Below are 15,420 nucleotides of genomic sequence, written 5' to 3' on the forward strand. Positions count from 1 at the left end.
TGGGACGGTTAAAGGGGCATGTCAGACTCCTTCCAGATTTCAGCACCCTATGGCCCTTATTCTGTAAGGTGTGATAAGCGCAGTTTGTGTGCTATCGCAGGAAAAGCCCCTTACAGAATAAGGGTGAGTGTGCCCCAGCCTATCCATTATATACCCTCTCCTCCTAAGCTCCCCCCCACTCCCCTTGCTAGCCTATCCCGTAACCTCCATATTTTCTGCTTACCAGCCCTCCTCATTAACACCTACCTGGCCGGAGGCCCTTACTGGTCAAAGTCATGAGCCCCTTTCACCAGGTCTCAGCAATCCCATAAGTACACAGGATTTTATTTGCCCAGTATTGTTTTATATCTGAAACTTATTATTTTTAAATTGCCTACTTTATGTGCTTTATCAATTTTATAATACATTTAGTATAATTCAATTACAAATTTAAATAAACCAACTTTAATTCCTAAACCCACTCAGAGCTTAGAAACATGTTGCATGCAGCTTTACATTCATTGTTAAACAATGAGTATTGTCGGCGCTGCTATTTTCTTAAGTGTGTGATGCACAATGGATGTACAGCACAGGTAGTCCTCATTATCCAACGTTTCACTTTACAACGAATGGCATATCCAACGCGTTACAATGCAACCCTATGGGCCGTTTTCCGACGCCGGAATGCTTTATCCAGCGCTCACCGCCACTGATTAACATGGGATTCACTTTACAACGCTACTTCCAGAACGGATTCCGTTGGATAACCGAGGACTGCCAGTATACAGACAGATGCAGAATGTATATAAAAAGATGCACATGGTAACGTTTCTTTTCATGTTGCAGATGTCTGTACGCACACTGTATCCTGCACAGAGTGCATTTCGTCCCATCCCAACTGTGCTTGGTGCAGTGCCAAGGTTAGTACCAGCTAAAGCCCCACTTTGTCAGCTATCGATGCAGAATACACACATCCCCAGTACTGCCAGTCTGACTCCATGTCTTGGCTATGTTCCCTAATGCCGGTGCATTCTCGTTCTCCTGTGTTTCCATGGTAGCTGCATACTTGGAGCAGAGTGGGGCGAGGTTAAAAACGAATGATGTCATGGAACTAGATTGGATAAATATAGCTGAAAAAAATGGTGAAATAAAAAATGCGAACTGACTGGATAAAATACATCATGTGATGGCATAAAATGGTAACAAATTGCAGTGTGTGTAGCATGTTTCTTTATCTCTCCCAGCACCTGCCATTTTGACTAAGGTTATTGACAAGGCCTTTGCTATGAAGTGAACCTGTTGTTTTTGTAGTAAATGTACATCGATATATAAAAACTTCTAAGGAAAACAGTCAAACCATCTTCTTTCCGATCCCCAGAGACAAATGCATAAAACGTACATTTCCAAGAATTCTGTTATTTTTTACATTTGTGGTTTTGTAACAAGTTTCCTGTACTTGTGCATTATGTCGTCTTTTGCTTTGTTGTGTGCTTTACATTGAAAAGACTGTACATGTGTGTGTGTATACATATGTTTAAGTACAGTGTGTGTGTGTGTGTGTGTGTGTGTGTCTGTGTATATATATCTTTATATAATATATATATAGATATATAGATATATATATATATATATATATATATATATATATATATATATATATATATATATATATAGATATAGAGATATATATAGATATATATCAAAATAGAGAAAAGATGCTGCTCAAGAATGAGGCAATAGACAGTAAATGCCACTGGTGGTGCTATTGGGTTTGAGTATAAAATAGAAAAAAAAACAAGAAAAAGACCCTAAATCAAGCAAACAAGAAAAAATATTCCATTTATTAAATACAAAAATATCGCCTGTAATACACCTCGGCTAGCATGATCCCATGACAAACAATGCAGAGAGAGCCCTATCCTTGCAAAATGTGTCTCTGATAGAGAAACCTCCTCACAGATTATGTCAGATGACACCATGACGGTCCGGTCAAACACAGAAACGAGCCATGCGGCCAAACGAATGTGAAATACTAAATTGCACAATAGAAACAAATAGGGTAAGCGGACAGCCAAACCCGAATTAAAAGATATTAATTAAAGATATAATAAACGATGTAAATCTGATACTTGGACAGTGCGCACTCTCACACAGCGTAACGGGATCAGGAGCGGAGATCAGCCAGATTACTTGACCAGATCTCCAAAGATTCTCAGCATATGGTGCAGTACACGTGTAACAAGCCGCCCTAGGTTGATCCCTCTCTGTATGTTTGACCAGCCGATCATGGTGTCATCTGAAATAATTTGTGATGAGTTTTCTCTATCTGAGACACCTTTTGCAGGGATTATGTTCTCTCTGTATTGTTTGTCACGGGATCATGCTGAATATTTTTGGAAGTGAAACTTCTTTAGCGAAGTGAATGCAGTTGATTGAGACGGAAGTCAGTGGTGATGGAAGTGACATCACTCCTGGCAGAAGAGGCCATCAGTGTTCCCAGCTTCCACCAGGAGGAGTCACCGCTGGACGGACGGACACACACACGTTACCGTGCGCCCCCCACCCCTACCCTACATGCTGCTGAGCGCTCCCACAACCTGCTGCAGAGATGTTACCGCGTCTCCATAGCAACTGGGCCCCCCCTCTCCCCCCCCCGGATCCTCCATCTCCTTGTCAGACAAGGCTCGGGCACAAGAAGCGGCAGCGAGCACACACACTGACTCACAAACACACACACACACACACACACACACACACACACACACACACACACACACACACACACACACACACACACACACACACACACACACACTGACTGACTGACACACACAAGGAATTCACTGTTACTATAAATATAGAAGTGCAAATAGCTAAGTCAAACTTCATTGCGTTTTGGCACTGAAATTGTGTTTTGATTTTTAATTAAAAACATCACCATTATAAATACAATTTCTGTGACAAAACAGTGACAAAAGGCAAAGAAGTTGTACTTAACATGCGCGTGCTCGGCCCACACACACTTTTTTCTTATTTGGTTGTATTCCAGAGTTCTTGATTTTAGGTATTTTTCTTGTTATGTATTTCTATGTCACTGGATCTCTACATCCACCCTTTTCTCGATCCACTGCTGGATGAAGACATCCTCCATTATAGTATCTTCCAGGCACTGCGGTTGCAAGTTTCTCTTCATGTTACTCCAAGAAATTTCCTAATTTCATCCTCCCATCCTACTTCTGTTTGTGGTCTTGGTCTTTTGAATTCCCTTTGAATCCAGTACCATCTTTGTCCAAAGATGGTAATTTCTTGTGTTATGTCCAACATACTGCCATTTTAATTTCATCACACTTGTGATGATGTCACAGACTTTTGTTTGCTTCCGAACAAATTCATTCTTTTCTCTTTCTCTTCCAGTAACACCAAGCATCCATTTCTCAATCCTTCTTGCTGTGTATGAAGCTTCTGAATAATTTTTCGCATTTAGGGTCCACTTTCATATCCATACATGAGCAGAGGCAGAATACAGTGGTAGTACACTTTTCTCAGGAACCACAGCGGAAGATTCTCTTGAAAGAATCAGAAGTTTCCCATCTATTGATACTAGCCTTTTTTATCCCATATATTTAGATTTTTTTTTTTTTTTATAGATTTGACACATTTGATGAGCATTACTTCGGTTTTACTGAGATACAAACATATGAAGACCCATCTTTCTACTTTCTTTGGAGAGTTCTCTAATTCATTGCTTGAAGTCTACTGTACTTGTGGCAAAAATAACAATGTTGTCTGCAAATCATAGGTGACACAAGTATTCAAAATTGAATTTAATTATTTTCTCTTCCTAATTCAATGTCTTGAACAAGTCTTCAAGTGTTGCTGTGGACAGCTTTGGTGACATGGTGTCTCCCTGCCACACTCCCTTGCTGATCCTTATCTTGCTTGTCTCTTTGTGTAATCTTGTGGTTAATGCGGCACTCGTAATTGTTCCGTATAATATCAATATATACTTTTTCAACATTTTGTCTTAATGCATTTAAAACATCCGAGTTGTAGACAGAATCAATTTCTTTCGTAATATACAAACCCTAGGCTGAATGGCAGATCATAATTATTATTTTGAGCAATTACTTCCTATGAAACTTGGATGTGGTCCATTGTGTTGTATCCATTGCAAAATTCTGCTTGTTCTATAGGCTGGGCTAAATCTAGGGCCTGATGCAGCCGGTTAGTGAGTGTCTTTGTATAACATCTTGTAAATGAAAACTAAACCCCTCATAAGAAAAAAAAAATCTATATCTTAAAAAACTTTAAATGTAATCCCCAATTAATACTGAAAATACTATAATAAATAAATAAATAGATAAAATGATAGTACCATTTGGGAAATAAATATAGACAAGTCTAACCTAGCAATTTGATATTTTCAACATCGGCAAAAATGATTCATTCTACAAAAATCACATAAATACATACAGAAATATAAACACTAATGAACCATGCGTCCTTCCATAAGAAGTAACAAAGATAATAAAATCCCAATGGAAATACCCAATTGGAAGATGGAATAGCTTCTGGGATTTTGAAGGAAGCTGGTGCAAATGTAGAGAAAATCTGTGCAGTGCTTTTAAAGAGGCAATCCAAGCCGTTTTCTTTTCATTTTTTTTTCTATATAGGAGTGAAGCAGGGGGTCTCTAGAGCGGAACCTCATTCGTTTCAGCTCCGGGGTACCCCTGCTTCCAGGGGTACTTATCTCCGTAGTGGGTGCCGGTAGCCTCTCCAGGGTTCACATTAAGGCTGATTTTCAAAGCTCCCGGGCCCTGCAGGCCAATAGGAAGCTGTGACATCATCCGGTGCGGTTTCCTATTGGCTCATGTGACCGGGAGCTTTAAACTACAGAAAAGTGCTGAGATACCGGCACCCCCTTCAGAGTTAAGTATCTCCGGAAGTAGGGGGTCCCCAGAGCCAAAATGAATGGGTTTCAGCTACGGAGATCCCCTGCTCCAATCCTGTGTTAAAAATAGGAAAGAAAATTTTTTGGCTAAATCTAATAGGGCAATTCAACATTTCCAATCTCTGCAAAGATGAATTATTGTACATAATCACATGACTTCATAAGTGCAATATAAAATATATACAAAAATACAAACAGATAATAACAAGCAATTATTGAATCTGATTTTAATCCATGAGTGTCCACACCCATTGGGACTGTATATTGTAGACCTACTGGGGATGTAAAATTTAGATGGACATTTTTCACAGTTCCTCATGTACTGTATGCTATGGATTTCACAATTCGCCCAATGCACAGAGTATGACAATGTCACCACTCCAGCAGTTGCTGTCCTTTCTTTAAGGATGTGTAGTGCCACATGCTTGCTTTTCCACCTTACTGATAGAATCTTAACCCACAGTTTTTCTTAATCCCCTCTCTTTGATACTGTAATTGCATGGCCCCATATAGCAGGGTGCACAAACTGGGGGGCTTTTCTGGGTGGGCGCCGTGTTTACAGAGGCCCCACAGTGAGAGCTAGAGGCCTCTGTAAACTTACTTACCCGGCTTCAGTCACGCGTCTCTATGGCAATGCGGCGTCAAATGACACCCGTTCCCATGGAGATGTGACGCAACATTAGAGGTGAGGGGGGTCGCGACCAAGGAGGAGAGCACCCAGGGGGGCGGGGGGGATAGCGCAGGGAGTTTGCGCACCCCTGCCTTATAGAGGTCTTATGATTCGCTTCTTCACAATAATAAGTCGCTGCTCCGTCTTCTTTAAACTTTTGTTGTCTTTTGATAGTCTTCTTCCCCATATCACAGTTAAATATTCTTACATCCTTTGTTATATGCCTGTGGATCGCCTGGCACAGCTCCTATATATTACATTTTTGTTCTTGTGTCTTGGGATTGCTTTCCCCAGTTTTGTCTGCGCCTTTAGTTACAACTTTTATACTTTTTTCTTAATAGTCAAAGTATCCCATTACACCTGATCTAGCTGAAGCGGGTTTTCAGCTTAGTTGGAATTCTCTGCTGTTATTATTCTTGAAGCTCTTGATGTTGATTGTTTTATTTGTCTCCTTTTTAATCAGTTGTTTCTTCTTTCTATTTTTGCATGAAGATGTAATTTGCAGTGAACCAATCAGTGATCACTTCTTGGGTTAAGGACGGCGCAGTCCTGAATGGCGTGTCTTGTTAGCTATGATACAGTCAATTAATTCTTGATTACATTGGGACAGAAGTTTTCACTTTCTGCATTTTCTGCCAATCTGTTTCCATGATCATTCTTATTGACGTAGCCAGATTTACCCACTGATGCTTTGTCTTTTTTGCTGGGCTCCAGTCTTTGCATAGAAATGATAATGATTAAGGATATAATGGTGTAAATCAGGGTTGCAGACCTGTCTGAGACATGTGAATGTGCTTACAAGTGATATTTTAATTTGCTGTATGCTATACAGAGTTTTATTGTCACTTTTTTTTTACCTTACTAACTTATTTAAATTGTGGTTGAAACCTATCCCAGCTTCAAATTGTAAAGCCAATATAGCTAGCCTCACACCGAGACCCAAAATGTCAAAAGAGCAGTCTGTGAGTAGGTTTACTGGCATTCTAACCCAGGCTATGCTAATAAAGCTGTGTAATACAGCAGGCATAAGCTTTTAGGGGTCAGTAAAATGTACAAAGTATTTTGTATTTTCTGGCTTTAGCACACAAAAGAACCATTAATTATCTGAAGATATTGAAAAACATTGCACACACAAGCGCACCCCGGATTAGTAAAAGATATAATCAATATTAATATCAGGTCACTAGACCACAAACACAATAAACAGATAATAAATCACAGTAAAAAAAACATATGGCATTAATAAAATATACACGTCACTCCCACAATGGGGATACTAAACCAATATCAGCTTCTGTGAAGCACAGTCACCAAAAAACAACAAATTTAAATCAGAGGATAGTCAAACTAACATTCACTGTAGAAGTTCTAGGACACACCAATTTAAAGCCACAACGAGGGGAACAAGCACTAACCGCAAGCGGCAGCGGGTGCTCTGTGTAGACGCGAATTGTCCAGGCTGCGCGAACACACGGCAAAGATTCTCTCCGCTGGCGCTTCCTGATTGTCTTGGGCGAAGCACGGCGTTTGCAAAACACGTAGAGGTCACGAGAGGCAGCTCTGCGTATTCACCCATTGGCTGGAACAAGACAATCAGGAAGCACCAACGGAGAGAATCTTTGCCGTGTGTTCATGCAGTCCGAACAATTCCGTCTACACAGAGCCCCCGCTGCCGGTTGCAGTTAATACTTGTTCCCCTCATTGTGGTTTAAATCGGTGTGTCCTAGAACTTCTACAGTGAATGTTAGTTTGACTACCCTCTTGATTTAAATTGTTTTTTTTTGGTGACTGTGCTTCACAGAAGCTGATATTGGTTTACTATCCCCATTGTGGCAGTGACCATGTATATTTTATTAATGTCATATATTTTTTTACTGTGATTATTTGATTATTGTGTTTTTGTGGTCTAGTGACCTGATATTAAATATTGATATATCTTTTACTGCGTTCCTGGAGAGTCCGACAGTTCTAGGTTGCTAGTTTGAAAGACCTGGTGTTTACCCTCCAGGGATTCTTAGCACTCTTTTCCTTTATGTCTTCTTCTTGAACGCTGTCAAGCCCAGGTACAATCCAACATCCAGGGAATGAGGGTCATCGCTTTTTGGTATGTTTCATATTTGTAGTTTGAGACCTTACTTTCCAAGCCAGCCTCAACTGCATGTTGCCATGTACCTTTCCTGCTGGCTGGGTACATTGTTCAAGCTTTCATAGCATGGTTGATCCTGCCACCACAAGTGCTACTATACATCTTCTTGAACACCCTGTGCCAACTTGTCACCACCTTGAGGTAATGAGATAAGGGTATGAGGGAGGTGTATGTATGTATGTATGTATGTATGTATGTATGTATATATATATATATATATATATATATATATATATATAGTGACAGGGTCATTGACTCTGTGTATTTTAGTAGGAGATGGCAGTATGCATGCTTTCCAGTAGACGAGGGGTTAACCCAGCTTATTAAGCAGTCCACAGATGGTTCAAATTAAGCTAGTTCACCTGCTTTAAAACAGGAAGAGGAAATGCCTCTGGGTGGCAGTTTCTCTCTGAGGCACAGAGAGAAGACAGAGGAGTGTTGACAGACAGACACAAGCTGCTCAGATTGACCCTGTCCCAAGGGGGGAATAAAGCTCCCAGGTAAGGAGCCAACTGGTATTGTTGAACATTGTTGGGCCTGACTAGGTTAGCTAGCCAGCCAGGTAGATTGCCTGCACTTTTGTTTAGTCAGTGCCCCGCCCGGGGTTAGGTTTTTGTTTACGTCTTAATTTAAAGGGACAGAGTACCCATTGTTTTAGTTACCCTTTTTGGACAAATAAATCCACCAGCACTATTTCACCAGAAAAGTCGTGTTGTCTCCTCACTTACCACGGCCACCCTGCCACAATATATATATATATATATATATATATATATATATATATATATATATAGCCCTGGTAAGATTATGGGCTATATTTTTATCCTCCTCCTGTGCAGTAATCCCTGTTATAATGGGTTTGCCCCACTTCAAGCACTTGCTCTGAAATGGTGAAGGTAGGTCACCTGACCCTGTGTCCAATCAAGAGGCACAGGGGCGGTGCCTACTGAAATCATAAAGAGCAGTGCACTTACTATTTAGTGTTAGTCTAAGAGTGTCTAAGTGAATCAAGAGAATTAGTCTAGCTAGTGAGTGTGTGTTAATAGAGTGAAGGATCAGGTTCGAGCCTGATGAGAATAACAGATAGTTAGGTGGACCAAATACCTCTTACCCTGCCTAGGGGGTAAGGGAGGAGCTAGCCCCACTCTGGGTGCCCCAGAGACCCAGAGTGGAGGTAGGGACATCCTACAGGAGTACAGCTGGCTGCTGGTTCTGATGCGATACCTGTCTGTATACAACTGACTAAAGAGACAAATAAAGAGCTGCTGCTGTGGATAAAGAGAATTGTGTGGAGACTGGAATCTCTCATCCCTGGGAGGGGATTCTGTGGTAGGGATTCCACCCCGTATCCCTGGGGCTTACTACAGATGGAGGCGCTGCACCATTAGAAGGAGAACGAAGGCATCCACCCAGAAACCTGTCCTGTTGTCCCCCATGTCATCGTGGGAGACTCAGGCCCTCCTGTTGCCAGCAGGTATGCCCCACACAGAGACATGTAGCCAGACCTTGAGACACCCTAGGGTACCCGATCTGTGATTGGGTGGGGGTACATGGGCTACAATTGGAGGCGCTGCTGAGATAATCAGGACAGGTTTTCAGCGAAGCAGAGCTGGAAGTAGTATGTACACTTTCAGAGCAAGTGCTGCAGAGAGATGGGCATTTTTGGAGACTAGGGGTAGTCAGGAAAGACTGTTCTCTCACACAGTACACCCTAGGTGCCCCGAGAAGGTGATGTAAATGTGGGTACACTTGGCTATAGCTGTCCTAGTCGCCTTGAGGCAGATAGTGTAGGATTCCTGTGGGGGTAGCCTGGTTAACTTGGGACAGGAACTTCAGCATAGGATCTGCACTATGAGTGGCCAAAAGTAGGTTGACGCCAAGTACTGCTGGAAGTCCCAGTACACTAGCCAGTACCCAGAAAACACACCACAGAGTGCTTGTTGTAATGAACCGTCAGCAAGTGCGGTGTACAAGGAGAGAGTTCTGCCTAGCCTGGGGTATGCTATGCATTTTATTCATTGGTTAGAGCACTATTGAGAGTAGTAACTGCATAGGAACGAGTTGCATTTCAGACACTGAAAGTAGCGCAATCGTGGGCTTACAGGGCTCACTAAAGATGGCGGTGATATGTACATTTGCTCTGCGGGGCATGGAGGAGGTTAAAATGGCAAATGTGGCACCATTCACTGCAACGCGTGTTGCAGCCGATCCAAAATGGCGACACCCGCCAAGCCTAGATCACGCACGTGCTGCATGCAAGCAGGGTGTGCGAGAGATGTGGAGGGAAATGTGCAAGGGTTTGGCGCCAAAACCAGAACCCCAGCTAAAAGAAGAGAGCGGCGCGAAAGATGTAGCCGCGCCCACCTGTGCAGTGACTGGCCAAAGAACGAGCCCACGTCACCGAAAGAGAGAGAGTGCCCCGCCTCTACCATCCACCAGAGGGAGGGGGCACGCCGAGCACCAATTACAATGGTCCTCCCCAGCGAAAGGAGGGATAGGGAGTGAGACTGAGGAACCTCACTCTTGCTTGACTGGTGACGGAGAAGGAGCTACTTGTCGAACAAGCAAGCTGATTGAATCAACCCCTGCGCAAAAGATGGCTGACTTAAGCATGAACACTTATTAGCTTCCAGGAGGCTTCCTGGTTGTGGAAGTTGATGGCCGTGAGTATCTACGGTGCCTGTGCATCTAATGTAGGTTACCGGGACCGGCCCCAAGTACTACAGCACGGTGCCAACCGTGTGGTGTTTTCTACTTCTGGCCTACCGAGCCATACCCTATTGTGACACTGCGAGAGGCCTCTCCAGCGACGCTGATCGAAGTGGAGGAGGCGGATGCGAAGGCTGCCCTGGTCCCATATATCACCCCTGTGGTAGGGACCCAGGCCCAGCCACTAAGATGTGCTCCAACGGAGAAGAGAGCAACCGCAGTGGAGGTACCAGAGCAGGCCCGTTTCGTACCTATACCCACTGGCGGTGCAGCAAGGACCGGATGTGGCTCCCCAGCGGAGGTGCCATTGCAGTCCTCATCGGATGATGAGAGAGGCAGCCTGTCATCGGTGGTGATGCGCCGGCCGGTGGACCACCCCAGCTGTGAAGAACAGATCCCACTTACCCAAGAGATGGAGCAGATGAGTCCGGAGACCCCCCGACGGCGAGCGCTGGTGCGGCCTGAACCGCGTCGAAGTCTCACGGCCGTGGCGACTCCCAGTGTGGTGGAGATGGAACCCGAGATGCTCCGGAGGAACCGCAGAGCATCGCAAGGCAGCGGAGCGGTAAGATGACTCCACCCCCCCCTTACTTCCGCCAGGTGAAGGAGGAACCTGTGGAGAGAGAGAGGCTTGAGGCCTACTGGCCCATCCGCGATCCTGATGGCCCACCGCTGCCCCTTCCTGTGATCGACGCACTTCCGGTGCGGGACCAAGAGGCGGATGGAGACTCCGCGATGACCAATGATGACGTCACTTCCGGGTCGACATGGAGCAGAGGCCCGGAAGCCTTAATCGCCTCACTGAAGAGAGCTGGGCTAGAGGAGGAGTTTGAAAAATTTAAGGCCCAAGGGGCTAAGCGAGGAGCCAGGCACGCTCCAGCCAGAGACAGTAAGAGAGCACCTACCTGTCGTGGCATCGCCCAACTAAGAGACACTGTAATGGACTATGGCGATCCTATGTTCACTGCCCCTAGCGCCATTGCCCTGGCCACTGCCCCCGCCCCGTCACGTTCTATGCCACCGGGCCTATTGGGAGTAAGACGCCCATGTTTTCTACTGATTGGAGGGATTGGGTTTCAAGTGATGAAGGTTCTGATGGGGAGATACCAATGTCAAGTGTTATACCTGTACCTAACACCACTGTGTTTAACCCTGTACCTAGAGGTAGGGCCAGAGGGTCCCAGTCTTCTGCAAAAGCGAGTCCTGTAAGTCCTAAGGCACCCAAAATGAATCCCACAATATACAAGAATGTCATTAGAGGGAGGCGTAAAGGCTCGCACTCTACTGAGGCAGAGGCATCTGGTGTGTCCTCAAGAGCTGATTCAGAGGGATGTATGAGTGTGTCATCCTCATATGAACACCGAGATAAATGGTGGGCACCATTATTTACAGGGTATGATGAGAGGATGGACCGTACCAGGTTTGTGCTAATAAAGAAAGACACAGTAGATCACTGGTGGGATGTAGGCACATATTTTCCACAGGAGGTTGCTGACGAACTAGACAATCGATGGAGAGAGATTATGCAGAAGGTAATAACACCCAAAGGTTCATCCATCTTATATGATTACATTGCGCCTGAGGAGCCTAAGTACTGGGTACTGCCAGAAAAGGCTGGGAACCGGAAGCTTACTAAGTTAAGCCGAGCAGATAGAGCCATAGTGGAGAGATAGAGACAGTCTCATGGGTATGAGTTCCCGTATGTACCAGAGCCAATCATATCATGCAGGAGATTGAGGATCAGAGAGACACCTGACTCAGAGACGCAGTCATTGAGTACTTACGAATTAAGTTTGGTAACTCTGCTTATCTGAAGGAAGACAAGATATGTTCCTTAATGAGAGTTTGGAGTACAGGCAGGAACATATTCATGCACAAAATAGTGTACAGGCTGGAGAATGGGCCTGTTCAACCTTTCTTTGTTAAGATTGTGGATCATAATGGATGGGAAGTAAGAAAGCCTGATCCCTGCCATTATTATTGAGTTATGGGTTCTCCATGTTGGGAGTTTCCCGCTGTTATGTCACCATCTGGGTGTTACAGCTCTGTGTACACAATGTATTAACTGCAATGTTTGTATGTTCACAGGTTGTTCACCTGCAGGATGGCCCAGCAAATTAGGTCCAAGAGGGGACCATTGGATTCCACCTGAGGGATAGTGTAGCCCTGGTATGATTATGGGCTATATTTCTATCCTCCTCCTGTGCAGTAATCCCTATTAAGGGCAGGTTTGCCAGGAGTAATCATGGGTTTTCCCCACTTCAAGCACTTGCTCTGAAATGGTGAAGGTAGGTCACCTGACCATGTGTCCAATCAAGAGGCACAGGGGTGGTGCCTGCTGAAATCATAAACTAAACTAACAGTGTTAGTCTAAGAGAGTCTAAGTGAATCAAGAGAGTTAGTCTAGCTAGTGAGTGTGTGTTAATAGAGTGAAGGATCAGGTTCGAGCCTGATGAGAATATCAGATAGTTAGGTGGACCAAATACCTCTTACCCTGCCTAGGGGGTAAGGGAGGAGCTAGCCCCACTCTGGGTGCCCCAGAGACCCAGAGTGGAGGTAGGGACATCCTACAGGAGTACAGCTGGCTGCTGGTTCTGATGCGATACCTGTCTGTATACAACTGACTAAAGAGACAAATAAAGAGCTGCTGCTGTGGATAAAGAGAATTGTGTGGAGACTGGAATCTCTCATCCCTGGGAGGGGATTCTGTGGTAGGGATTCCACCCCGTATCCCTGGGGCTTACTATAGATGGAGGCGCTGCACCATTAGAAGGAGAACGAAGGCATCCACCCCAGAAATCTGTCCTGTTGTCCCCCATGTCATCGCGGGAGACTCAGGCCCTCCTGTTGCCAGCAGGTATGCACCACACAGAGACATGTAGCCAGACCTTGAGACACCCTAGGGTACCCGATCTGCGATTGGGTGGGGGTACATGGGCTACATATATATGTATATGCACATTAGGTGTTCCACGGTAATTGCTTCCCTGCCAGCCATTCTGCCCATCAGCCTGTTCGCGCGAACAGTTAATTCTGGTCTTTGACTATGCGCATGCTCATTAATACATTAGTACTACTTACCAGTTTAATATATTCAAGATGGCTACCGTTCTCCCTGTGATAGGTTGCTTGTAGGGCACACAGGCAGGTGATGCTAATTTTCTGTGATTGGTGTTTTTCAGCAGCAATAGGGGTTTTGGGTTATATATATGTACTGTGCACTGCATTCAATGCACCATCTTGAGAAAGGTCCCACTGGAGGACCGAAACGTCAAAAATGGTTTATGTGTCTTTTTCAATACAAAAACTTGTGATCAAACTTACCAGAGGGCTGTCTCCTGATCTCGTGCTTCAAACGGTATCATATGGTTTATTATTGCTTTATGGGACAAGCACCCAATTTTTTCTACTTGTAAGTGGCGTGCCGGCTCCTTCTGTGGATTATATATATATATATTGTACACAAACAGAATACCTGCAAGAGACTGAAATGGTAGTGGATGCTATTAATCAGAGGTGAGTTAAATAAATTACCCCTGATGGTGCTTAAGGGCTAGAAATATATGAAGACAAGAAACAAACAGATGCCCAAAAGGAAAAGCACTCTAGCATATCCAAAAAGGTATTACATTTATTTATGCAACATCTAAAAATACACACAACATATATTTAAAATAAGGTGAGGAAAAAACCCATAGTATCCAATTTTAATGCCTGACACTAAATAAAAATTGAACTATAAATACTAAATGACTAGTCATCAATCCAAAATGCAAAGTGAATGATTATACATATAATTACTCTAGCATAAGAAGTCTAACTCTTGTTACCGTGGTGTAAGGTGAAAATAAATTTCACTCTACCCCCTATTAACACTTGCCGGTGTATAAATTAGAAATGTGAAGAAGACATCCCCCAATAAATTGCATCAATACAGATACATAATATGTATTAGTATAGTTTTAACTAGATAATAATACTAGTTTAAAAAATAATCCAATATTGACACACTACAGTAGATAGAGAAATAAAACTGCTAAAACTTCGGCTTTTATAGAGGCCGTCACACTTGCTGATGATCGATTAATCAAGGGCATTTGATTAGTAGCACCGTACTTAGGCACTATAAGGACGAGTTTATTCTCATTTGAATACGCATCACAACATTGGATACATCTGAAGTTCCTGCTTGCCGGTTTACTCCCTCCTTATAGTGCTTAAGTACGGTGACTCCTTTATACCGGTCGTGCTGGGAAGAATCACCCGCCGAACACCATGGAGGTGTTGTTCCCTTTGTTATCAGCGGGTCCCGACGCCGACTGGTAAGGTACTCCTCTCAGCATTGAATACACCTTAGTTCTATCTGCTCACTGACATATAACGTCCAGCTGACAGGTGCGCTATTAGCGCATTCTTCTGATCAGCATTACATCTGGGCTTACTGTCGTGTGAGCGTGTCTTTCCATTACCATGCTGGAACTCATTTTACATCTGCTTGGATTGGAGTTCCTAGTTATTTCACCTACTTGTCCAAGGAGGAATGACATGGCATTTTACTTTGCAGGACTTAATACAGACTGATCCCATCTCAGGTTTAACCCCTTAGCTGCTGCAGCCAGTTCCGTAATTTGTATAATTTTTTATGCATTATTGTCTATGTCTTTTCATTTAGGATCTTATTTGCACCTTTGATCTGTCTTATCATTGTGTACCATTACATTTTAATATACTTATATAATATTTACATCATAGGATTGTGCGCTCACAGTTTTCTTGTTCTATATATATATATATATATATATATATATATATATATATATATATATATACATACATACATAGTGCAGAATAAATGAGTTCTTCAGTATTTTTATTTGGACTAACAATTTATGTCATAGGACAAGCTTTCTAGAGTTCTCCTCTCTTCTTCAACTGGACGAACACGGCTATTTCCGTTTTTATATA

The 15,420-nt window shown here is 43.5% G+C and overlaps 1 protein-coding gene across 2 annotated transcripts in view; it reads left to right on the forward strand.

Moving 5' to 3' along the window:
- ITGB7 (integrin subunit beta 7) overlaps window positions 1-15,420 on the forward strand; it is a 97,963-nt gene that overhangs the window by 41,894 nt on the left and 40,649 nt on the right. For both annotated transcript variants that reach the window (XM_075591831.1, XM_075591832.1), the window contains exon 3: window positions 826-899. In XM_075591831.1, coding sequence (XP_075447946.1) covers window positions 826-899 — 74 coding nt within the window. The remainder of the gene's footprint in view (window positions 1-825; window positions 900-15,420) is intronic.

Source organism: Ascaphus truei, chromosome 3, assembly GCF_040206685.1.
Source record: "Ascaphus truei isolate aAscTru1 chromosome 3, aAscTru1.hap1, whole genome shotgun sequence".
In the NCBI taxonomy this organism is placed as follows: Eukaryota; Metazoa; Chordata; class Amphibia; order Anura; family Ascaphidae; genus Ascaphus; species Ascaphus truei.